At 40.5% G+C, this 26206-nt stretch overlaps 1 protein-coding gene across 10 annotated transcripts in view; it reads right to left on the bottom strand.

Moving 5' to 3' along the window:
- STAU2 (staufen double-stranded RNA binding protein 2) overlaps positions 1 to 25192 on the bottom strand; it is a 172941-nt gene extending 147749 nt beyond the window's left edge. For 2 of the 10 annotated variants that reach the window (XM_074882987.1, XM_074882919.1), the window contains exons 1-5: positions 23085 to 23753; positions 8207 to 8414; positions 7005 to 7150; positions 2421 to 2580; positions 60 to 195 (exon numbers count right to left, since the gene is read on the bottom strand). In XM_074882987.1, the coding sequence (XP_074739088.1) occupies positions 60 to 195; positions 2421 to 2580; positions 7005 to 7150; positions 8207 to 8405 (641 nt within the window). In that variant the 5' untranslated portion in view covers positions 8406 to 8414; positions 23085 to 23753. Of the gene's footprint in view, positions 1 to 59; positions 196 to 2420; positions 2581 to 7004; positions 7151 to 8206; positions 8415 to 14474; positions 14498 to 23084; positions 23754 to 24398; positions 24494 to 25034 lie in introns of those variants that run through there. The other 8 variants (XM_074882997.1, XM_074882966.1, XM_074882926.1 and 5 more) reach the window with 7 other exon arrangements.
- Positions 25193 to 26206: the final 1014 nt, after the last annotated feature.

A 26206-nucleotide genomic window follows, 5' to 3' on the forward strand; every position in this document is an offset into this window, starting at 1 on the left:
TTAGAACACATTGATAAGTAAAGGATAAAAAACATCAAATAATAGAAAAAAATACAAACCTCTGATTGTACATGCCCCGGAAATTATAATTTGCTCTATAATTGGGAATGGGCTTGGGATCTAATGGCCTGTAGATGGCAGGCTCTCCTCTTTTCATGGCCAGACCATTCAGCTCCACTGTTGGAGTTATACTGCCTGCAAAAAACAAAGAATACATTTAAGGTGCTTAAATCACAAATACTGCAAAACACACAAGGCAGGACTGAGATGAGCAGCAAAGAGAGAGGTGCATGATATTTTTTTTTCTCTTAAATTAAAAAAGAAGCAACTACAATGACATTTCAGTTCTCTAAAAGATGGGAATACAGATGCCAACTTAATCATGGGCAATGAAAAAGAACATTTAAACATTTATCTCAGTGCATTCTCTGTGCAGTTTCAGTAGACTAACCTTCACATTTGGATGAGAAAGTCAGTGCTATAACCAAGCTAGTTATTCATCTTTCCAAAGTGCTTATAATACATTATGACACTTTCTGAAACTATAAAGGTAAAAGAATAATGTCTCTTCCCACTGAATACCATTAAATAAAACCACAACTAGACCAAAGAAGCACTGAAACAAGCAAGCAGTAATAGGCATTACTGCAGTCATTTGGTAATCTTACAAGTTAGAAAAAATTATTTATTTGCAAAACTTGAAAACGTAAGACTATGACTAAAAACTAATGATCTAGCAAACTAAAAATACAACTACTGGAAATCAGTGTCACTAGAGCCATCTACTGGTGACAGAATACAAACATAGAAAGCAGACAGCACTTGCCCAGTTGCATGGTCTCCAAAATGCCAAATAAAAAGCTACATTGTGACTTCATTTATTTTTTTAAATCAAATGTTCAGCTACAGTATTCCCCACTTGCACTGTTGTAAGAAAAACCTAACTAAGTGTACATTCCAGTAAAAAGGAGTTAATATTTTTTCAAAATATTTTCATAGGGAGTTCAAATGACTCTAGCCTTAAAACAGATATGATGAATTTGCCAGTTTGCCACTGAGGCTTTATATGTCAAATTATGAAAATTTTTATGCAATTAATTCAACTATATAATAAAAATGCAAAATGTCATTTTGATGAGAAGATACCTGAGCATATACAATACTCCTCTCTTAGAGCAAAATTACAGTGTTAAGTGATGCAATTTTTAATGAGTTCTCTTAAAGTCTATTTCTTTTGTTATCAGCTTTTCCCTTTAAGAATATGCTCAAAGCCAAAAAATCCTAGAAGCTGAGTAATACTCTGCAATGTCAAGAATAAAACCCAGGAACTTTTTCTATAGAGGTCTGAGCCTCCTGCTTTCTAAATAGCCAAAGTCACAGAGACTGTGAAGGACACTGGGCAAAACCAGTGCCCTGGGTCTGGAGATGCAATGCACTGATCTCCAAAGGAGCAAGAGAATACTGTCGCACCACTCTCAAACAATTCTTAATGGCTAATACTCAGGATAATACTCACAAGCTGTAAAGGAAACTTACTCCTGCTTTTTTTTCCAACATAGAGAAGATTAACTGCAAAATTACTCCATTTTAAGAAAGTGGCTGAAGAAGACTTTTTTTAAAAGGAGGGGAGGGGCAAAGGGAAGTAAAAAGGGAAGAAGGGAAATGGAGAAAAAGGGAGCAAAAAGGAGTGTAAAAAAAAAAAAAGGGAAAACATGACATTTTCTCACCATTTGCTTTCTTTTATATTCGTTTGAAATGAAGTTAGGAATATTTTTTTTATTTATTTTATCAAACAAGAAGACAGAACAGATCACTGAGCATGTGGCTGAGATGTGTACATCAAGAGGTGTTGCATGCATAGAAGGCAACTCACAGGTAACACCTTGAAATGAAGGATGCAAGACACCAATATACATTCTTCCTATTATTCAAACAACAGTTCCTAAAGCCATCTGAAAACTTTTCAAAAGCACAGGAAGGAAAACTCACAATACAGGAAACTACCCATCAAAGTTCACATGCCAAATCCTGACCTTTTATTTACACCACAGGTGCAATTTTACAGGACTGGATGGATAAAATTTCCAACCCTTTGGGAAAAATGTTTTACTATGGTAATAATGATCAGTTCAATTTGGTTTTGTTCTGTCTGCCTACTGTTGATCACATACAATAACTTTGTATACATCTGAGCCTTATCTAAATAATATATTCACTTACAGTTCAACCGGTTTAGGTATGCACATTAAAAATTCTCCTTTGCAACCTCACTAGAGGTTCTTTATTATACTATTGTACCTATGAGACAGCTATGTTGATTCTCATCCTCCAGCTTAACTTATATCTTGCTAAACCTACTTATTAGTGGTATAATATTCCAACACTTCAACAAGATTTATACACAGTGGAAAATGTCGTACCTGGGTTATTGTTAACATTATTTTTGGGTGGTCTAGGCGTTGGTTTGGGAAGGGTAGTTTCATTCAATGCTTTGCTAGCAGCAGCATGTTGGGCCTTTTTAATACTGCTTCCTTCAGCTTCCCATGTCTGTTCTCCGAGAGTCAGCTGCACTGTGAACATCTTCAAAGACAAAGAACAGGTAAACACTGGCAAGATTATCACCGTGGATTAGACCAATCTGTATAAAAACTTCCAGAGCTGAAGAGAAACTATGCTCTCTTTTCATTATATTTAACTCCCAGATAACACATCTGATTCTTACAGAGATCAGTGAGTCCATATCAGTGGGCAACATCTGGCCTTTCAAATTACGAAGTAAAATAATGTAATGTTAATGTCAACTATCAAAGAACAGAATAGTATTTAAAGCAAGTAATAATAACTGCAAACTGATCCTCTGTTCTTGGAAGACTATATACAAGTCAGTTCAGACCACATTTCTTCACACGTTTGAATGCATTTAGTTAATTTACCTGTAGAAAACAGGTAAAGAATGATACTAAAAAAAAAAGTAATTTTGTAATAATTCTGAAAGGATATAAATGACTGCAGTGGAGAATTTGGCCCAAATAGTTTTACCCAGTGAAAGAATTTCTCACACAACCCAATTTCTGAAAATAATGTGTATTGTTAGGGCAGAGTCACAACTCAAATACATTCAAAAATATAAAGTGAGAAAGAAAAGCAGTATTATCTTTTTGAGTGAAAATGCAGTTCTTTAATGTGGACTCTACAGTGAAGACAGGAACTGCAAAAATTCAGAGTTCTGAAATGGACTATTGATAAAAAACATATATATTTCAAAATCTGTAATAAAGGATTATTTCAAGCAGTATCTATGCCATGCAAGTTGCAAAGATAAAACTCAATGCATATTTAATATATTAGAGTCTATCTTCTGTATGATATGTACACGTTCTGTTTAAATTTGAGCATCTAAGAACAAGAGGAGAAAGGGTAAGAACTCAATGTCTTTTCCATATCAATTCCATACATATAAGGCATGATTTAATAGTCAAATGCACACAGTAAACTCAGATATACCTACCTCAGAGAACAGACTAACTTACTTGAAGCAACATAAAGAAATCTACATATTAGTGTGAGCAGTATATATAAAGTAAAATTTTCATTTTGATAGTTATTTGCTCTATAATTTTAAAATTTATTTAAACTTGCTAGATCCAGGACCAGGTATCTAGAGATAGGCATGATGGGCAACCTTTAAATTTGCCTTTACATATATTTTCATTTAGGATGTACTTGCAAACAAGCATTTGAACACGAGCACATACGTGTCTCACAAGTCAATCCTATAGACATGCACACAGCGCATATGAACTGAGTCCTATAAATACATACTTGTAACTTAATAACAGGATTGAGTTTTGGCCTACTGTAATTTTCAAAAGCACACTGCAAGTCCCCATATCACAGTTCCTATCGCCATGTTGGTTTTTTTCCACAGCAGTCTTGACAATTTCCTAACAGACTAGGGCGAAGAGAGAAATAGTCTCTTAATTTTGCACTCTGTCAAACCCTACTCCCACCTGAAAGCTAACCTGGGTATTAGAACTAAATACACATAATTATATAAATTATCTATAAACATACATCCTTATTACTAAAAAAACTGAAATTTGATTTCTGGATCTGGAGTTTAGATATTTTATATTTTGCAAGTATCAGTGTAATATTTTTATAGGAGGACAATAATCTTGAATTTCAATAAAAGTATGATGAATAATGGCTACTTATCTACTTACAACTCTCTTCTTAGTGCTTAGAGTAATAAACAGGAACTCAAGATAATAAAGGGTTTGCTCAGTAAATTTCTATAGCCAGAGCTCTAACCTTCTCACTTAGCCCATCTGACAAAAAAACTACTGCAAAACACCACACACAATAGTAGGTGGGAATTTAATTAAAGGAATAAAACTATCTAAAACCAAAATCTGGAGCAGCCAATGAAATACTCAAGTTCTGCAAGATCTGAGCTGACAGTTCTGCTATGGATTGACACACGTTTCTCACCAGTTTTCTGAGGAAGTTTGTATTCCTTGAATCCAACCTAATTTACCTGACTGCCAGAGAGCAGAAATACAAAGGCCATAGCGCTTTGTGCTTGTTTTCACTCTGTTGTGTTTGTAAGGTCACTCTCCCATAGCTCTGGCAATTCTTTTCTCCTCTCTTTTTCTGCATGCAGAACTTTCTCCCCTCCTTCCAGGCCTTCTGAAGTGCTACGTCCCTTACCCCTTTCCCACTTCTCTGTTCTACCATCCACTTTCTTTTGTCACTGTTTTTTTTAAATTTGTCTCCTGAGATGCCATTGACAGCACAGAAAAAATTATCAATTTGACTGATGTGCTCAAAAATATCGTTTATGCCAACAAAGATTTTCTGATTTTTCTTATGATGAAGAATCCACCTGGGAGGCAGACTCCTACAAACCCTAACTGCACTGTCAGGAATCACCACTTCTCTCCCACCTTCACTGTTTCTAGTTTCCCCTTTCACCCCAACTGTCAAAACCTACTTTCCAGAGACAACTAGAAAAAAGAATATAAAAATTTAATAGCATTTGTGGTCACAACACAGACAGCTGTCTTGTAGAGTGTGTCTCTGAAAATCACAAAACCCACTAGTGGACAGGAACAGAGTATGTGTAGGAGGAAAGCAACGTGAGACGCTCCTTAAATGGCAAACAGCAGCAGCAGTATTACATCCTTCAGGTCATGCCTTCTAGGACAAACTCAGCTCTGTTTCACATATTCTATCAAGTATATCATCACATTACTAGCCAGACGTTATACTAAACTGCTAACACCGTCATAATAATTTCTACGTCTCTGCTTTCTGTAGGTCAAAGGTACACAAGCCTGCATAATCTTATTAATATCACCCTTGTTCTTCATCACCTTCCCTCCTTTGTTTTTCTCATTTGCTGCACAGGTCAAAATCAGACTTAATATTCTCCTGAGTCTACAGAGCACGTGTCTTTTTTTTGGACCCCTATGAGTGTAATTAAAAAAAATAAGAGGTAAATTGAAAAACTGAAAAATTAAGAAATCGATTGAAAATCTGGCTTTCAAAAATGCGGCTAACACAGGCACAAGTCATTTCAATGGTATTAGTTCCTTTAAAAGTAATAACAAATATATGTGAACTATTTTTTATCCTGCTAAAATTTAAAGTATAGTATGAATGTAATGTAACTTAAATCTCTTTACTGCTGAGGAATATGAACAACCCAAACCACACCTTTTGGTACTACCAAAGCACTTCTTATTTCACAATGATGGACAAAAGCTAACAAAATAAATAATACAACACAACAGTGAAAAGTTACAGAAAGTGCAACAGATTTAACATGCCACAGCCCAAAACCAATGAACCAGTGTATCCTGTGGTGCCAAACACCTCTAGGAAGCAGAAAAACACTTCAATTTCCAGTCACAATGAGGGACCCTAAAAGCTTGCTGATTCCTTGCAGCCCTGCACCAGCTGACATCATTTCCACCAGCATAAAGGCTGTATGAACACCAGCCAAACCAGAAGGTCAGTGATTTGCAGCGACTCTGCGCTAGCTGACAACATAACATGCAACTGAGAAACAAGGGACCACAGCAGAGAGAGAGCCCACAGCTAGCTGAAACTGTTACTGATCTGCAATGTGACTCCACTGTCTTATGCAGTTTTGCCACTCTAGAAATACGGAGTACAAAGCCACTACTAATTATGACACTGTCACTCTCAAGGCTTTTTTGTCCTCACTGAGAGTGTTCCTAACTAGGGAGGAAATTCAAAATTACATCTGAATATTATTATCATGAGAATGTCCTTCTGTGTTTCCCATCATCTGAAAGCATCCTAATTTGTGCTTATGAAATGAAGCTGGATATCCAAATTGATATGAGAACTGACCAGAATTAACTGTCAATTCACTAGAAACTTTAATGTTACAACCATATCAGGAGTCTTAATATCAACGTAAATCTTAAAGTTGCACAGAATTTAAGGGAAAGAACAGTAATAGAGTTTGTGTCCCATAATGCAAGATCCAAAGATACAGTATCAATGCAATCAACTTTATGAACACAGAATTATATCAATAAACACTGTAAAAAATGACACAAACTAGCTTTCTCGTCATCTCAACTACCATGGAACAAATGTAGAGGCAGTTATCAGAGGCACACCAACTGGGGAGAAGGATTCATGCAGCTTAAAAAGCAAATGCTCCATAATGATGAAGGAAGGGTGGTGATACCCTGGAAAGACCTTCACAAGGTCTTTACAGAGACCAACAAATATAAATTCAAAGGTGGAAGTCCAAGTAAAGTACAAAACAATCTACAGGGCTTCAACAGAAATACAGACATAACTTTCTGAAAGCATAAAAAAAAACCCCAACAAAATAAAGAACAGTAAGAAACCCCTTACACTAGAAACGTGGCTGTGTTTGACAAGCGCACTCGTCCAGACCATGACATTATCTGTTCAGCATTTAAGGTATGGCTCATCACCTGGAACTGTGACCTTACCTTGGCATGAGCAGGCCCTCTTTCATTCAGAAGCTTATACTGGGGTTGAATTCTATTGAAACGGGCTAACTCATTTACCAGACACATTGGAGTTTTCTCTTTGGGGTTTGCCATGTTATCTTGGAGAGGAGCTGTAAATAAAGAGTCTGTAAAGTTTTTGTGGAGAAATGTATTCTTCACAACTTCGCAAAGCTTTGCAAAAGCAGCAGCATGCTTAGAAAAGAAAAGACTTTGGCTAAAAAGTAATTTTTGCACATATGCTAAACACAACGTTTAAATACCATTTACATATTAATCATATGAGAATATGCATTTTACAATAACCGGTTTGATTACATGCTATTTAAAAACGTACTAAGTATTTCTTTCCAAAATGTCTTTATAAAAGATGACAGTGTAGGAGGACATATACATATGCTACATTTTCTACGTCACCAAAGTTTACTGTCAAGGAACTCACTACTCTTTCAGAATGGTTTCTTGACACTTTGGAGCAGAAGTGGATAGCATAAGAGTTGTAAAATAAATACAGCAGATGAAACACTGTGGTCCCCACTAGCTTCTTGCTTCTTCCCAGTGTTTTAGACTTATCTCACAATAATAAAGTCACTCTCAGAGCAATCCCAAAGAACACCTTTCCTTCACCTTTAAGGATTTTGTTCTGCTTTCCTTAGACTACTTACTTCACATATACTGCCTTATTATTAACTTTCTGCTACTTCATTTTCAACTTACTTATATTTATCCCTAACACACACTGTCATTTCTTGCTTAATTTTTTAGGATAACATTTCTGTTTTTTATAATCAGTTCAGCATAGGAACTACAGCATTTATTAGGCTACAAAGGAAACACCGAATACTGCCAAGCAGCCCGAAGACATTCTGTTCTAGGGAAGAGAAATACACTTGGAGACATTCCTGCACCACTAAAACTTCTCTATAAAAGATACGCTCACAATTTGACAAAATAGACATGTTCTTTTCTGAACTTTTATATCACTGGTCAACACTTCACTGTAAGTCTGAGCTCAGTTAAAGAAACTTAACAGTAAACAGTCTATTTAGCCAAAATATTTTGCTACGGGATTTTTTTCTTTATTTTAAACCTCTTTAAGACTTAGCTTTTTTTTTTTTTTAAATTAACAAATCATCAAAAAGATTAATTTGACTATCAAAAAAAATATACCTGGACCAACTTACCTGGTGAGTTGCTAGAAGGTGCAGGATCCACAAGGCCGGCAGTAGGACTGCTACAGCTGGCAGCCGATTCAGAAATGGATCCGTTCATTGAGGACGGCAGACCCAGTGTATTTGTAGTTGTAACTGGTAGGGGTAGCACCATAGGGGACATGGTAGGTCCGGACAGGTTTGCTGTAGTCTGCATCTTAACTTGTGCCATTGCCTATCACTGCAATAAATAAATTATTATGAGCAGGGCACTTTGCATTTCGAATCTCAAATGACAGTAGTGATATTAACAACACTGCTTTTTTGCTTCTGGATCTGGGTCACAAAAGTATCCACAAAAGTCATGCCTCTGCACACATTAATTTCAAACTGATGCACACAAAGCTCACAGCCAAAGAAAATCACCGGAGCAGAACCCACACGCCCTGACTCCAGGTTCTGTTGCTCAGCTGTGGGGTGACCCTGCCTGAAAGACAGCAGGAAGAATGATTATTCTAGAATAAAAGTCCATACAATTACTCTGTGGATGAGATTAGCACCTGCCAATTTCTTCAAGAGAGGATGTCTTTGCAACAAACTGCCATAGCAATCTTTTGCCATACTTTTTTCCAGTAAAATGCACACAAAATACAAAATAAGGCCACAAGAGAAAAATCCCTATTTTTTCTGCCTGTTACCAAACTAGAAAAGAGAAAACATAAGAACCAACTAAAAAAACCACCAAAGCAGCAAGTTCTGAAAAATTGCTGCTTATCCAGTCAACAGGTGAAGCAGCACTTCAATTCTTGTATAAATTACTAGCACAGGTACCAGGATTTCCTAAATTAGCCTTTAATCCAGTGCCTAAAGCATTTACCTGGAATATGCCAGGCACTAATTATCTCTCTCCATCTGCCCAAATTAGTTTCTTTATTACCAATACCTGTTACCTGGCTAAGTCTACACTTGTCAACAAACCAGGGTCAGGGCATGGCTCCTTCATACTATTCACTGAGAGTACGCTCCTTGGCAAAATTCTGACTACTGACAAAAAACTTGCAAAAACCACACTGGAGCAGTTCAGAGGCGAGCAGGCACCCCAGGCAATCCACTCAAATAAGCAAGGAGGCAGCCATTCTCAGTCCTCCAGGGAAAAATCTTGGGCTTCTCCTTTTGGCATCACGAGCAAACAGGATTATGTATATTATTCAGTAGCATGGACATAGACTGTATTTTTTTAGGGTTCGTACACGTGATATGATCTGTACTGAGCAGATAGAGAGATGAAACTAGTAACAGCTAACGAACAGCCTGGGGACCTAGGACCTCTCCTGGCAGCAGCTCTGGTCCCTCTGGCTAAGGCAGAGAAGGACAGGAGCCCAGCTCCCCTCCATCACACCACTAAGCTATCTGCTACTTCTGCTGGGGTAATTGCCTCTTCCTAAGCAAAAATCCTATCCAACACCTGAAAAACTTTCTAACTAAAAAGAAAGTCTTATTGAAACAAGTACAACTATATAAAAATTCTGATTACATCAGCACTTCTGTCCTCCCCCAATCCATTAAAAAATATTCAAGTATCTCTACTCAGAGGGACAGCGTTGTTGGATTAAGATCCCAAATCACTCAATACACCATAGAGTGAAACGACTTTAGCACAGTTGCACTACTATAACGAAAATAATAAATCCTACTGCTGTGACTCTGTGCTTTGGAGAAGAGGTTCAGACTGGAATGCCATTTTTATTACTGAGGAAAGACAGACAACTGATGTAAATCTCTGGAAAGGCAAAAGTAAAAAAATTAAAAATTAAACTGATGCAATCACTTGTCCTTTTCATAAATATTGTAAATAAAAATGCTAATAGTGACAGATTTAAAAAACAGATATGCAGTCACACCTGAGATATATTCAAACACTTCATGTGTTCAAAAATATGGACTAAATTCAGACTGGAAAAGTCCTACTGTCACTTAACAGCAAATGTCATACAATACAGCAGCAGTGTTAGAAGGGCCTAACTTAAAGACTGAGAATGTATATAACTGTAGAATTCTTTGGTATACTATGTGTTTAATTCTGATTTTAAATATATTACTATAGATCAGAATGAATTCAAAAACTTTCTTAATTGTAAACATCAAAGTCAATGATGGCAGAATCAGGCCATATTTATTAAACATCTTTAAAATGAAACCAACATAATATGAAAGATCATGACAATAATTCAAGTTTAAGAAACTCTAAGCTTAGAGTATTTACAGCATTTTAGCTTACAAACATATGAGAAAACCATCACTCATATAGTACTATATGAGATACTACTGAACACTTATTCTTGGGCCTTATCAGTTGTGAATTATCCTTTCAGATCAGTATTTTGAAAGTTTATTTTTCTTTTCAAGAAAGCAGAACTTACTAATACCCAAATAAAATAATGTGTTCTATGGTATTGCCGTTCTAAAGGGAGGAAATTGTAGGATTGATCCTTTCCTATTAAGGATAAAAAAATCAGTTGGATAATAGTATCAAGGGACTGTAAAAAAGAACAAGATAAAGTTTAGGAGAAAAAATACACTCTTTGTCCTACAGTAAAGTACATAGGAAATTAAACTGTGAAATGGAATAAAAACATAACACATTGGGTACTGGGGTTTCCTTATATATCTAAAGCTGCAGAACTCCTACAAGAAACTATAACTATTTTGTAAATTGATCTGTATAAACAAAGATGCCCAGGAGGTAAATATAATTGTAGGGACTAACTCTTAAGTACATGAGATATGGAGATAATAAATTTGTAATCAGTTCTAAAAATCCACTAGTAGAGAGAGACAACAGAGAGAATATATTCGATATAGTGCTGTCACGTTATTTACACACTACCAAGCAAATAATCTTTGATGTCATGAGAAAAAAGGGGATAAAACCTATAGGCTCCATCTTTCTTTTACATTGTTGCACTACATTTACATTTATATTTACATTACATTTACAGTGTTGTACTATTTCATAAACAGTTGAAGCAAAAACATTTTGGGGCCTTCAAGTCACAAGGACAAACTGGTTTGCTACTACACAACAAAATGTAGGACTTGGGGGAAAGAGATTTCACTAAGCTGGTCAGAGATGAAATGCAGTTACATAATCAAAATATTTTTAAATCTTCTACGTGGATATTTTTGAAAAATCTGGCATATCCAAAAGAGATAGTTTACTTAGGATATTATGAATATGACTAGAAAAGCCCCCACACCTCATTTCAGGTGGCTAACCCAGCTCACACCTAGGAAACCTCTACACACAAGTGTCTCCAGAGGAGTTCCCCTCGATGCTAGGCAGTGGTTACAGACGCTTGGGTCTCTCTGAGAAAGCTGGACTGAGCAGCTGTGACTGCCAGATTTGTGTCTTTATTGAGCCACCAGCTGCCACACTGAAACACCGCAGCAATGATATTTCTTGCAGTCTCAATCACATACTGTCTACCCAGTCGAAGTCCGCAAGTTGCAGTGTTGCCATTTTTGTAAAGTTAAATTCCAGAGCTTATGGTGCCTTCTGAAATGCTGCAATGGTTTTTCCTCTTTTACTGTAGCTGTACTAGAAATGCTACAGCAGGCATTTAAAGGAATGTAAAAATACTATAACTTTGTTTTACTTCACTTCTGCTTTTGAAAGCACTTTGTACACGTGCAGTTACACAGGTTTCATTAAACAGTTGGTATTAACTTTCTTGTTAAACTATGTATAAGCTGTGAATTTTCCTCTCTAGCTAAAAATAACCAAACCAAAACAAACTCACATTAAAATAACAAAACCGCCTCATCTTTTAGAATTAAAATATTGCTATCAAATATTCCATTCATTTTTCTTGTAAGCTAGGAAACACAACAACTAATTTAGTTATATTCACAGATACAGAATATTTTTAACAACTGTGAATACACTTGTGTCATGCTAAAAAGCACCACACAACATAAATTACTTACATTTTTTCTGATGATTATAACTTCTTGTACTTTTCTGAAACAGGAATGACTTTATATCCTTAGATTTTATGACATAAAATAGGAATTAAATGCTCAGGTGAAATGATTCTTAGAATATGTCACACTAATTGAATAAAGACAAAGGAGATAAGACAGCACAGAAGGTGGAAAAGACAAACAATAAACTTTCAAGTTAAATACTCTTTCACAATGTGGAAAAAATGAAAAAGCAATACTTGACTTGAAATACAAGTTGTCATATGAAAAGCCAACAGTCAGAGAAACTAATGACCTGAACAGTCAAAACAGAAGACTGTACATCCGTACAGAAAGTGAAAATGCATATATGCAGTAGGGTGCTACCACACTTTCACACTGCTCTGTCACGCAACTCAACATACCAAATCTGATCTGTGTACAAGTATGTAGCACACGACACGTACTATGTATTTGCAAAGTGCTTTACAAAGGTAACAAGTGAGGGCCAGTCACTGCTGAGTAAGAACAATTACTTGACATATCTTGTATCTCATGTACCAAATACATTCTAATTGGTGCCTATTTTTCACAACAGTATCACATTAATGATCCCAGGTCCTTTTCTTCAGAACTGCTACCCAGCAAGTTCTAATCTGTGCTTGGTTTGTGAATATGACTGTTCTGCAGCTAATGAGACTTTGCTTTTGTCTTCCTTGAATTACGCTATAAAAAAAAAAAAAGCAAGCAAAAAGGAAGACAATCATTTCAATTTTTCAAAATCACACTGAATTCTAATTCTAGTTCTAAAATGTTTGCAGTCTTCTCTAAGCCTGCTTTATAGCATCTACAAATTTATAAGTGTACTGTTTCATCCACATCATTAATGAAAACACTGAAAGGTACAGGAACACCGTTACGACAGACTGGGGGCAGTGTCTAAGCAGGCAGCATCTCAAAGCTTTTTTTCCAGACCAACCCCTGCTTTGGTCAGCAGCTTGTTAATGCAATTCTTCTGTAAAAGTCCCAAGTCACAGAACACTAACAGAGTTAACAGCTTCTTAACTAAGGAGGGTTTGGTTTTAGTTTTAGCCTTAAAATTCCATTAAACTCCCTATTCTCCTTCTAGTCTCCTGGTATTACTTTACTCACTCAGTTACACAAAGGCATACAAAACTGTGAAAAGGTAAAATATATTTCTTGTGTGCCATTTCTCACATTTATGGTAAATATTTATACATATATGTACATTAATACAAAAAGTACTACAGAAGTCCTAAGGTTTATGTAATTTCTAGCAGCTTATTTGGGGATGACAGAAAACACACAGCTCTGCATTATCTTCAGAGCAGCTGTTAATTCAATCTTTTCCATTCTATAAAATCAAATAATGAGCCACACAGTCACAGTTTAGCAAGAGCACGACTTAAAGCAACAGTCAGCAGATGGCCATCTAGAATTACTAAAAAAATTTATCTTATTTATGCATTTTAAATAGGCAAAATTGACAAACCATGCATGAAATTGGACAGGGTGTATATATATATGTGTGTTCTATATTACTGCTGGTCCCCACTGTTTTTCCTCCCCATTTGCTCCTCCATCAATTTGTTGCTTTTTCCCTTACTAGGGGTGGTTTGTCAACAGCCAAACTGATCTAATGACTTGCTGTCATAGCAGGGGACAATCCTGTGTCCTCTCTCCCCTGCAGCAAAAAGCTAATACTTTTCTGTCCATTTACCTCACTGAACCAGCTCATATGTGGGTGAGGAGGAAGATCAGAGGAGTGTGATGTCTGTACAGAGAGGGCCATAAACTCCTGACCTGGAGTGGGTACAAGGAATTAGCCCTTTCAACTCCTGCTAATCAGCTTAGCTTTGCTGTCAAACCATACACTGAACTTCAGCTCCTTCACACTGTTCCACACAAAACCCACCATCTCATCCCCGGTGACTTCATCTTCAGAAACCTGTGGCCTGTATTTTTTTTTTACAGTGCTTTACACTAAAGAATCTTAATTTCAGTGCAAATCTAGACATAGTTACCAGCTAGTTAACAACTAAGTAATACATGACAGCAAGTGAAGTCAGGCCTTAAAAGCATTTTACTTTCCAGAAGTATAAGGGGCGGGGAAATCACTAACTCTCTTATTTTGGTTATTTTGATAAAATAATTTACAACCAAAGACAAAAAATGCACACAAAAAGGGAAATGAATTGACACAGAATATTAGGGACTAATACTCAAAATCCAAGGAGCTGCAAGGCTTACAGGAAAGTTCCCCTACTTGTTCAGAACTAAACCCAGTCCCTGAGGACTAACTACTACAGTTCCTTACAAGCAGCTTCCTGTGCTCTTGGACTGGAGCAGAAGAGCGTTGCAGATAAACCCCCGGGGAAGGCAAGGCAAGGCAGGGCCAGGCGGCTGCAGTGAACTCCAGGTCAGAACATTAAATCCCATTGCGCTTTCAGAAAACACAAAAGTTTTTGTAAGGGTATTATCATCCACAGAGGAATATCCTTTGCACAGTCCTATATATGATCAGTAAGAAGCTTTCTGAGGAGAGGCAGGAAGGTATTTTTGAAAAAAAAATCAAGTAGGAAATTGAACAGATTAAAAATCTGCACTCGTAATACTTTTTAGCCACTTCTTCAAACAGCAGTCAGCTTAACTTCGCTTTTGAATTACTACACAGGACAAGCACATTAAAACAAACCAAAAAAAAAGACTTAAGACACAGAAGGCTGAGCCAGAAACTGCTCCACCTCACAGACTTCTTTCATCATGAAACAATATTGGTTCCCTAATGTCCAATACTATGTTGATCCAATATGCTACATGAAGCATATGAGTTTAAATCTCAATGACCAGATTATTGTTACTGGGAAATACATATTATTTACATCTGGCACTGATTCAATCCTTCTCTAGCAACTATCTTTACAATAGCTTTGTGTAATTTTGAAAAGAAAGGAAATTTTCCAAACAAAACCAAACCAGACAAATAAGGTAACTAATTACGGTATCAAAGACTAAAAATTAAGATTTTCTCAATCAACGAAACGGCCAAAGGTGGGGATTTTTGTTGCCATTTAATTGAAATGTGTTAGCAAGAGGGCTAGAACAGAAAAGGCTTACCCTGCAATCAAGATAAGATTCATACAACTTGAAATACACAGTATGTGTCAGAGAGCAAGTACAGTAAGCAAATATTTGGATGAAGTAAATTGCTTAAACTACTATAGCAAAAGAAAAGTAATTAATAAGAAAAGTGTGTGATCTACAAGGCCATCTACATGCACAGTGTATCTCACACCAGAAGTGTTACCCATACCATATGGTGCTGCTGTACAGTAAGATATGAGGATTCAGTTAAGGATTAAAGACATCTATAATTTAGGTTTCCAAATATAAACAAGGTGTCTAAACTCCCACTGGAGTCAAAGGAAATACAGTATGTAACTCAGTAGTCCACCCATGGTTTACCAGTGCCATTTGAGATGTCCTAAGATATCACATCTAGATACCTGCGTACTCCAGCAACTGCTGCTTCAACAAGCAGAAGTCCTCTCTCTGAAGACCCATGCCACATCTGACACTGCATGTGCCAGATGGTTCAGATAAACCCCAACATGAAAAGGCAATGAAATGGCAATAATATATGTGTTTAAACAAATGTATTACACCACTAGTCAATACAGCCAGCGGACCCAGGGAGTTATTCAGTGATCAACAAGTAGGCTTCTAATTTAGGATTAGCTAAACCATGCAGCTGACTGGCAGCTGAAGACTAGACAGGATAACTTAGTGTCTCAGATGGCACTAGATGCCAAAATACAGGCAACTGAAGCCCATCCAAAGTCTACTGCCAAACCTGTCTTCGACAAATAAGCAATCATGGACCTTGTTAAAACTAACAGACACAATTACAGAAGCAAATAAGCTCCCTTGCAGAGAGGTTCCCCACCTAATATATTTGCCTAAGATGGGTCTTTTTGTAAGGAATGATGGAAAACGCAGGGGTTAGGGCACTGTGCATTTCTGCATGTGCAAAAGCCTAAAATCTTGTAACAAGAGAAACTTAACAGAAAGTGGAGCATTTGACAGGCAGGAATGCAACTCTTCCCTTGCTTCCCTGGCAACAGTGAGGCTGACATAAAAAAGCTGAGAAAGGAGCAACTCAGGCCATGGTGTATCTTACCGCATACAGCAAAACTGAACGATCCCAGTCTGTACACAAGGCTAATTTTCTTTTCTAACAGAGAAACTATAGCCAGGTCCTGTGTATACCAGACAGCCACTCTAAGTCTCAAGTGGAGACTCTACAGGCAGACACAAAACAGCTCCTAAGTAGAGAAACTTTATTAATATTCATTTTGAAGCATAATGGAGAAAAAGGATTGCTGTTCCCACAAAACAACCTCACCGATACCAAAGATCACTGAAGCAAAAACTGAAACAAAACAAAAAACCAAACATCCGGAAATCCCTTAGAGAAGACAGTCTGCAATCAGAGCAAACACTTCATGGGGACAGCTGCTTGGCACCAGGGCAGTTCAGGAGCTTAACTACAAACCTTCCACTTGAAATGACAAGGGAGATCAATCAGATTATCAACTCGAAGTTTTCAATGCTAGAATAAAACTAAATGATAAGGAAAGCCAATCTGTTGCATCAGAAACTGAGACAGACGTCCATCTCACACTTTTCAATCTATTTATAACCCAAAGCCCAAGGGAGAAAAATCAGGCTGTTTTATATAAATGTTTGCTACCTTACAAAGATAAACTCATCAGAAAGCTTGTCTCAATTTACTGTTGCTGTCCAGAAAACAGAGATTGTAAAAAAGCCATGGAAATTTCCAACAGCCAATATGAGCTAACCCAGTTCTCACGCCACCACAAATTTTATGCCCAGAAGAGACTCTGAACCATTCAGAATTATTACCCTGAATTATTACAGAGAAGAAAATGTGAAACTCCTCTGTGAAACAGCAAGGTGGCCATCTTTGTGGAAGGCCTTCCACATCCAAAACCCATTATTGTTTGAGGTATATACAAAAAACAAGCTTACAGATGCCTATACAATCTTACAGATCAGAGGCAGGACATCACACACACTCCCCAGCACTAGAGGGTAATATCCTTCTTTGTATTCCTCTGCTGCAACGGGGAGCAACCATTAATCCAAAAGACAAAAGCTGGCTGTCCAGTATGGTAACTCTTTAGATCTATTACTTGCCGTGACTATAAACTACCTATGACTTCTTGAAAACTGAAAACTTGTATCTCCCCAGACACTCTCTGACACATAGTCACATCTGCAACATTTTTGAAAATATTACCTCACCTGGCCCCAGAGTCCTTGGAGAAGGGAGAAGAGAACAATCAGGAAAGACTCTAAGCAACACTGACACAAATTAAGCTGAATTTCCAGGGCTACCTCAAAATCTACCCACAGAAAACATAACAGAAAGGTTCAAGGAGACAACTAATTAATTTAGTGACTCCAGAAACTGTGAACACAGAAGCTGAAATTAGAAAAATGCAGAACGGATTACTGGAATTTTTTATTTTTTTTATTTTTTTTTACTTTCTGGGATAAGTAATTTAAGTGCAACCATTTAAATATTCCACTGAGACTCAAAGTGTTATACTGAAATAGTTATTGGTTGCCATCATATACAACGGTCATTATACCATCTTACTGCAGATGATGGGCAGGTAAACCACATTTGCCTTAGGTTAAACAAAAATGAGTTACTAAGCATTTTCATAAAGAAAAATAACTGAAAAGAAGGGGAGCCTAAGCCACTAGTTTAACAATCGATCATCAGCTTAAAAGTGCAGAAGGGGATTAAGTAAGTAAATGAAAAAAACATGACTCAGACTTGACACACTGTCGCTAACAGACTTGTCTGCCTCAAGTCTAATCAGAGCTCCTTCCAAGTCCAGTTTCTTATTTAATTAATATTTTTTAATTTCTCTCATATATATTTCTAAAAGCTGTATTTTTTTTTCAATTTGTGTTAGCAACTAGTAGTAATATTCCTAAGATCTCAAATAAGCTTTGACTGATTTTAAATTACAAAATACTCTTATTCAGAGTAAAACATCCCTCCAACTGTTATTTTGTTCTGAAGCAGGCAAAAATTACTTCCTGACTGAAAGTTTATTCCCTAACTAGAAATTGCATATCATTAATGGAATTCAGAAAATTATCTCGGTTTTTCCTTGACTGCCTGTGACTGCTTTCTCATATCATTTCTAGTGAAGTAGCAGAAACATGCCTTTTTCCTTGTAAAAAGTTACATCTCCTGCTACCAGCCCTCCTAATACTGTAATCACTCCCCTATCATGAACTGCTCCAGGATTCTCAGAGAAGGTGGTTTCAGTGGACAAAGTGGCAGGTGTTGAGGTCTATTGTTGCAAGTAGATAAAATTCTGGTGTGTGTGACTTTTTTGTTCTCTATGAGCATATTTAAACAAGAACAGTATTCCACAGCTAGAGTGATGAATGCCCACCTTGAAGACTCATACAGCTTCCAAGAAGTTGCAGCTCCCAGACACAGCTGGGATCAAAGTGCCATCTCCTGTTCACAAATCACTCCTGGAGTTCCCCCTTCTCTCAGCTATCCCATACACACGTTTTGTAATGCTTGGACATAAGATCATTTCAACATACAGCTCACAAGACTAGCTCCCTGCTCACTGGGGGACAGAGTGGGACCTCTACTCCTAGGCATAGAGTACCCTGTCAGATGAGGAGTTCTGCAGTGAGTTCAAAGAGCCTCCTCCCTATTTTAAGTGCAGATCTCCTCAGTCAATGAATAAACGCAAAACAATTACTGAGCATTGGACTGGGCATACCTAGTTCTCTGACTGAAGAAAAGCACAAAATCTAAGTTTTCAACTGGAGAAAATTAACAGTTTAGAGATGCTATGTTTGGGAGCAAGGTCATGAACTGTTGCAAAATTGATGACACAAGCCTGGCTTCACAACAGCGAAAACAAGGAGTCCAAAAATTAAGGAAGTGGATAGATTATATGTAGACAGTGGTAACCTCGGGCCACTAACACTGGACTCCAACAAGCAAGATGTCATTCATTAAGATTCCCAGGCCTTACACAGGTACAAAAGAAATGTCTCTTCGGTGTACACTCTTAAGCAAAATACCCACTGGCAATGTCCACGCGAGGGACCTTGCCACCACAGAGGGAACACAGTTCAAAGCAGGCAGGTTTAAGTACTATCAGATACACATGACTGGAACAAAAAGCAGAGAAAATGTTTTCCACAGTCTAGAACCATGGAAAGGAAAAAGCCCTGCAACCTAGTATCCAGGACAGAAGGCCCAGAAGGGGGGAAAACAATTAAAACAAACAAAAAGAGAACACGACTTTTTAACTGGAAATTTTACATTATTTCCTATCTTGTCTAACAAAGCCAAAGCTCCTACAGACTTTGTTACAATTTCATTTCATTATTTGTATCCATACAACTGGATATGCTACAAATTGACCCAACACTGCGCTGCACCTTGGCAACAGTTTGTCTTGATTTCTACCCTTCAAAATGTATCAGTTGTATGGATGTGTTGTCTGGGTGAGATGGAAGTTCTCTGTCACTTACAGCCAGTTACAACTTCAGTTACTGATATCAATTTGCACATTTAGTATATTGAAATGTCCTCATATTCGTATAACACTACTTTTTTTAACTGGGGTTATTGTACGAGAAACTGGAAACTACAAATACATAACAGCTGCCAAAAAGGAGAAACTAAGAATAGCAATAAAAATTAGGTTCCCTGACTCTTCAAGAACTTTTCTTGTTCCAATAGGTGACCATTTCCACTGCAAGAAAATCCCCCAGAAAATCTGGTCTCCTACACTCAAAAATGTTTCCTTCAGCCTGTAGCAAACAGCTTCCTCAAAGCTGGCAAGAAGCAAAACTGGAAGTGTGACCACCGCCGGTACAATCCTTTGCAATTTTTCAGGAGAAGATGAGACTGTAAACATACCCCTTAAGTGTGTGATACTATGGAACAACATCTTAGCAAGCTGTCTTTTCCCAGAAACTAAGGATAGCAGGTTAACCCATACTCACCGTAATACTTAGCTGCTGGCTATCACCGGGGACCTCCCCCCACACCAACAGGAATCTGTGCTCAAACACCAATTTCTAATTAGTCTAAAAAGAGCGCCCGCCCCAATTATTCTAATGGCGACTAAATTAGAAGATTGTGGGGATACAGAAATATGCTGGAGTCACAAAATTAAATAATTTAATATGCAAAAAAAGGTGTTATTTACCAGGGGAAAAAAAAAAATCATAGTTTGATTTTATTTGGTTAAGTATCAATAAATTTGTAACACACTAGTGATGCAGAAGCATACTTAACTAAAGCAAAAGAAAAGATGTGGTATGACACAGGTGAGCACACTGTGACCCTGGAGTACAGATTTCACTACTGGGAAACTTTCCAAATACTACCAGCTTTAAAAAAAAAAAAAAAAAAAAGAAACCAAAACACAAAACAGTTGCTGTTGAGATGAAGTATGAACAAACTTTAGCAGCTATAGACATGCATGTGACTTCAGTATTACACTACCACAGATGGTTTTTCAAAATTCATTTTTAGATTAGGAGTTGTGACAAGCAATTTTTTTATTCTAAATAGTTTCCAGAACAACGCCTGACAAGACATCTCTCAGATTTTTTCTGAACTCTTGATCTCTTAATGCAAACATATTTTGGATAATGCTGATCATGACTGGCCGCTGACAAGGAGCAGATCCCCTAAATGCAGAGCTCTTGACTTTCAATATATATATATTAACTGTGTTATACACATTCCATTTCCTCTCTTTGCAGAGTTTGCCACAGGCTCCCACCAACTCTATTCCCTGCCTCGCACCATATATCCTCTCCTCCCTGAGCAAAACTGTCAGCCCCATTCCCTGATCTGCCTTCGCAAGACCCCAGCCTTCTGCTTTATATGTCCCTAAACCTAATGGAAACCCCTGCCTCATTCTTCTGACCTGGTGGTTTCAGAGACCGTATATATGGTACCCCTCAGTGAAGAGCAAGCAGATGAAAGAGGGGTGGTGGGGTGAGAGCCCCTGGCAGGGCCTCCAGCAGCTCCGACCAGCTGAGAAGTGTGAAGGCAGAAAGGGTAACACGGATTCCTGGTTTCCCACATGGATCTTGACATCAGTACCCACAGCAACTTTGAGAGCCATTCTCAGCCTTTGTTTCTCTTCCTCTTTTTCAGAAAGAGAGAAAACTCAAGAACTATTGTGAAAAATACAGGCTCTGCATGACCCGCAGATTAGAAATGCAAAATAACTGGTTCTGGCAAAAGACAGGCCTAACCAACTCTTATCTTATAGATCTTGCTTTGCTGATAGGAAATCAATATAAGCAGGGGAAAGAAAAGTGAAGCTTTGGTGGCTTATTAACAGAAGGTACTGTTACTGTTATCCTGAAAAGATGCAGAGTTACATCCTTCCCCATCACATCAGTGTGACCCATATGAGGAAGTAGATACTTGACTCTCCAATGGGAGAAAATCTGTGCACGTGTATACATGTATTTATGAAGTATACACCAGAAAATATTGGCACTAAAACCTGCACACTTTATAAGGCCCACCCTCCAGTGGTATATTATAAGTAGATATATTTTGGGCTGAAGGACTGGACATAATTGATGAGAGTTTTTTCCAGTCTTTTCAAAGACTGACAAATCAATAACCACATATTTCAGGCAGGTCAGAACAAACTGTCTAGATAGAGCATGACAGGTGCAGCTTTCCTAATGGCTGGAGAAGCAGTCTTGGAATCAGACGATCTGCTTCACTACAGCCTGTTGCCTAACCTTCCCAAGGTCATGTTTCATGACACTTTACAAACAAAATGCATAGTATTTTATTCACTTCCCACATCCACACCAATGTAAATCAGGATTACAATGGAGTTACGTTTGTAAACCTGTGCGGGAAAAATCAAGTCTGATATGTGCCCCCAAGGAAGGGGCTGATTGAGTTTAGTGCTTATTTAAACTTGGTCAAGTCATTAAAACACCTCTGATGAGGTTCTCCTGCAAGTAAAATAAGGAAGTTCCTTCACAATCTACTTTAATAATTCAAGATGTAAGATTATTCAAATTTATTATTATGTTGACATAATTCTTGGGGGATGAGGTAGCTTAAACTGGCAACAAGATATACAAAGACTTTGGCCTCCACACTACAGCCTGAACTGAACCCAAACTGGATGACTTCTGCTAAAGCTGAGCAATGTTGCTGAAAAGCTCTTCACAAAGCCAAGAAAATCTGAATTGCCCCTTCCCCTCAAAAACTACAAACAAGCAGGCGGTCTCAATCCTGTTCCTTGTTGTCAGTGATAGGAACCTTAGCAAAGACAGGCAAGAGCAGAAATATCTCTCTCCAGGAGTTTTTCTAGAGCAAAACTAAGGCTCAGCGGCTGGAAATCAGTACTGGAAATCTTACAGTGCTGCTGGCTTTCTAGAAAAAGATTTCATTCAGAAATCTGTCAGCCTGGCACTGTTTATATAGGCAGCAATGTCACAACAAAGCCTGTACAGAACCTCCCTGTATTTAGCAAACGGCTTAAACACATTAATATTACTACACTGGTGTAGATTGCTAACCTGGAACTGCCACACAGCTCAGGAAGACCTTACCCCTGTGCAGCTTGATGCCACCAGTAATGTTAGTGAGATACAGCAACACAGGCTCACTCACTTACAGAAGCGCAATGCAACTACACCTAAGCAATCAGTCTTCCTTGTGTCTTGCAACGTCGTGGTTATTCACACATGTTCCTCAGTGCTGTTCAAGACAGTATTTCATGCAAAGAGAGGAGCTACAACAGCAACACTTCATCTACTCCTTTATATAACATAAACTTTTTTTTAGTACCATGGTAGTTGCACAGGGAGCATTCCAAGCACGGCCTGAGCAGCTTACGTCTTGGTATCCACAGAAACAGCTTGCTGGCCGTAAGGCAACACCAGGCAGATGCACTGTGGGGAAATTTTTCACTTGGGTATCACTGGCATGGCGGGTGGGACCCTGAGCACTACAAGGCAAACAGCTCTGCTGCGGGATGCGCCCTCCCAGGGCGACCCCGAGCAGCCCACGCTTTCCCAGGAGGGCATGGCTGGGACTTCCAGGCCTGGCTGCGATCGAGATGAACTTTCTCGCACCAGAGAGACCTGAACACCAGGAAAATGCCGCCTGAGCGGCCTGGGCTAGGCCGTTTAATAGCAGCGTCTCCCCGGGTCCCACCCCCACCTCCACGACAGCCCTGAAGCCCTGGTGCAAACCGCCCCGCTGCCCATCGCTTCGTGGGAAGACACGCCGACACCCATTTTGGGAGTGGGAGAGCCCAGTCCCGCTGGCAAAGTTTCGGGCCGCGTCCGAAGTTCGGGGGCAGCGCAAGATGTGCAAAGCGAGGGCGTAGCAAAACGGCGGCCGAGCTGCCAGCTACGCGCCGCTGACCGGGCGAAGAATGCCCGACGCCCCTCGCCCGCCGGCGGCCAAGCCGCCACCCAGCGCCCCCGAGACCGTGCACCTCCGCCCGCCGCCGCCGGGCCCGAAGAGGGCACGCCGGGCCGGGGCGGGCCGAAGGACCAGGGGCAAGTTCAGGTCGCACCCAACTACTTCCCGGGTTTGGGGCAGGGCAGGCCCGGCACGGTCCCCGCCGAGCCCAGCCCCGCCGCACGGCCCGGCCCGGCCCCACCGGCCGCGGCCCGGCCTTGGCGCAACGGCCGCCGCCAGCAGCCGGACTCGGCTGGAGGCGGCGCGGGGCGGGGGGAGGGGGGCGGCGGTGGAAGCTGCGGAGGCGGCGGCGCTCAGGCGGCCCACCTGTGCCCCCGGCCGCCTCCCCCGCCCCTCCGCGGGTGGCTGGAGGCGGGCGGGGGCCCCGGGGCGGATGGCGGGGTTGGTGCCTCCGCCGCCGCCGCCCCCCGCCGGAGAGGAGCGGGCCGGCAGCGCCGTGGCGCAGAAGCGCCCGCCCGGCCCCGGGGAGGTGCGGGGCGCCGAGGGGCCGGCCGAGCCCTCGCCCCGGGAGCCGCTGCGCTGGCGAGAGGAGGGGGGAGAGGGGACGAAGACTAGGACATCATGGCTGAAGCAGCCCCCTCCCCTCCGGCCTGCCCCGGCGCGGCGCACCCCCGTCCCCCGGCCTCCCCGCCCGCCGGCGGGGCGCGGGGCCGCCGCCGCGGGCCCGGTTACCTGCTTCCCGGGGACACTTTGGAGACGCCTCCAACATCGGCAAACACTAAAGAGAACTGACCCCGCCGCCGCGGCGGCCGCCGCCGGCTCCAACCACTCCGCCCCCCCCCTTGCCCTCCCCGCCGCCGCCGCCCCGCCTCGCCGCCTCCGCGCCGCCCGCCACCCCGCGCCACCCTCCCCGCCGCCTTCCCGCCGCTGCCCTCTCGGCGTCCCGCCGCCCGCGGAGGGCTCCCGGCGCCGCGCCCGGGCCTCGCTCCCCCCCCGCTCCCGCGGCACGAATGGCCCCGTCCGCGTCCCTTTCCCGGCCCGGCGCGGCGGCGCGCAGCGCCCCTAGCGGCGACGCGGGGCTGCGCTCCCCTCAGCGAGGCGGCGACCGCCCGCCCTCAGCCCCGGCGGGGCCCGCGGCTGCTCGCGCTCCCCTTCCCCCGCCGGGCCGGGCCGGGCCGGGCCGAGCCGCAGCTTCCCCACCCGGCGCGAACCGCGTGGGCCAGGCGGGGCGGCCTCGGCCCCGCCGGTGGGGAAGCTGCGGCCCGGCCCCGCTCCCCGGGCCGGCGGGCTGCTGGTAGCTGGGTGCTACGAGGTGGAGGGGGGGGCGGCGGGTATTTAATTTTGTAAATAGCTTTGCAAGATTTTTACCTCTCTGTCAGGTTTCTGGCTGCTTCCTGAAAGCCGCTGTCGGCGCCGGAGGCGGCAGTAGCGCTGGGTCCCAGGGTGGCTGCAAAACCTCCCTCCTCACACGTTGCCAGGGCTCAGCTAGAGAAAGCCATGACTCGCTCAGTGCTTTTTTTTTTTTTTTTTTTTAGACAGCCCTCTTCGCCTGCCCTTCCAACTAACACCAGTCCCAGGGTGTTGCCCTCATGAAATATTCATCTTGTTGCCATCTTTCAGGTTTTTGCATGTCCCCTACAGAAGGCAAAGGGGGGCAGAAGAAATATAAAAAGTCAAGCACCTCCCCGTCAGATTTGGGGATATGCAAAAGTGAGATTAAAGGTGAAATAGTTTCTTGAGGCCTTCCTTTAAATTAGAAATTAATAGTAAAGTTACAGGGGGCGGGGAAATCAAAGAAATTAACTTCTGTCCACCTTTAGGCACTAAAAAGGTATCAAATTCTTTATCTCAAAGTAATCAAAAGTTTATTAATTAAAAAAAAAGGCTTCCGAGTTTAATCCACAGTTCACCTAAAAAACCTGCTTTCTTGATTGGCTCAAGTAATTATTTGCCAAGACAAAAACAGAACTTTTAAATTCACAACAAAGCCAGGTAGAAGCATCAAAACTTGAAGCTATGACTTTCCTACCTGATTTGCAAGACTGCAGTAACAAAACTCTTCATGCTTAGAAATAAAACTAGATTTTTTTGGGGGGAGTCATATATCCTCTTCACTAGGCAACTGGATTTTAATGATAGCTATGGGAGTTAGAACATTAGATGTAGTAAACGTAATTTAAAAAACAACAGATATTTAAAGTCAGGATCAGAATTAATCCAGAGTTCATGTTTCCTCATTATTCCATGAGATTTTTTTTTTTTTTTAAATCATGACTTGAAACCAAGTGGTGGATCAATATGAAAAGTGAGCAAAAAAGAAAAAGATGTAGCCTGACAGGATGGCCAAGCGCTCATGGTATAGACACTAATACCACATAGCCCAGGTGAATTTTGGTAGTAAACTTGTATATTGTAGACAATCTACACACCAAATGCATGTAAGGACAGTGGCAGGGCTGTATTACAAGTATCTAAGTGATGGCAAGCTTTTATTCATACTAACAGAACACTAATGTCATTTACAACTTGTTTAAACACAC

Source organism: Strix uralensis, chromosome 1 (genome assembly GCF_047716275.1).
Source record: "Strix uralensis isolate ZFMK-TIS-50842 chromosome 1, bStrUra1, whole genome shotgun sequence".
In the NCBI taxonomy this organism is placed as follows: Eukaryota; Metazoa; Chordata; class Aves; order Strigiformes; family Strigidae; genus Strix; species Strix uralensis.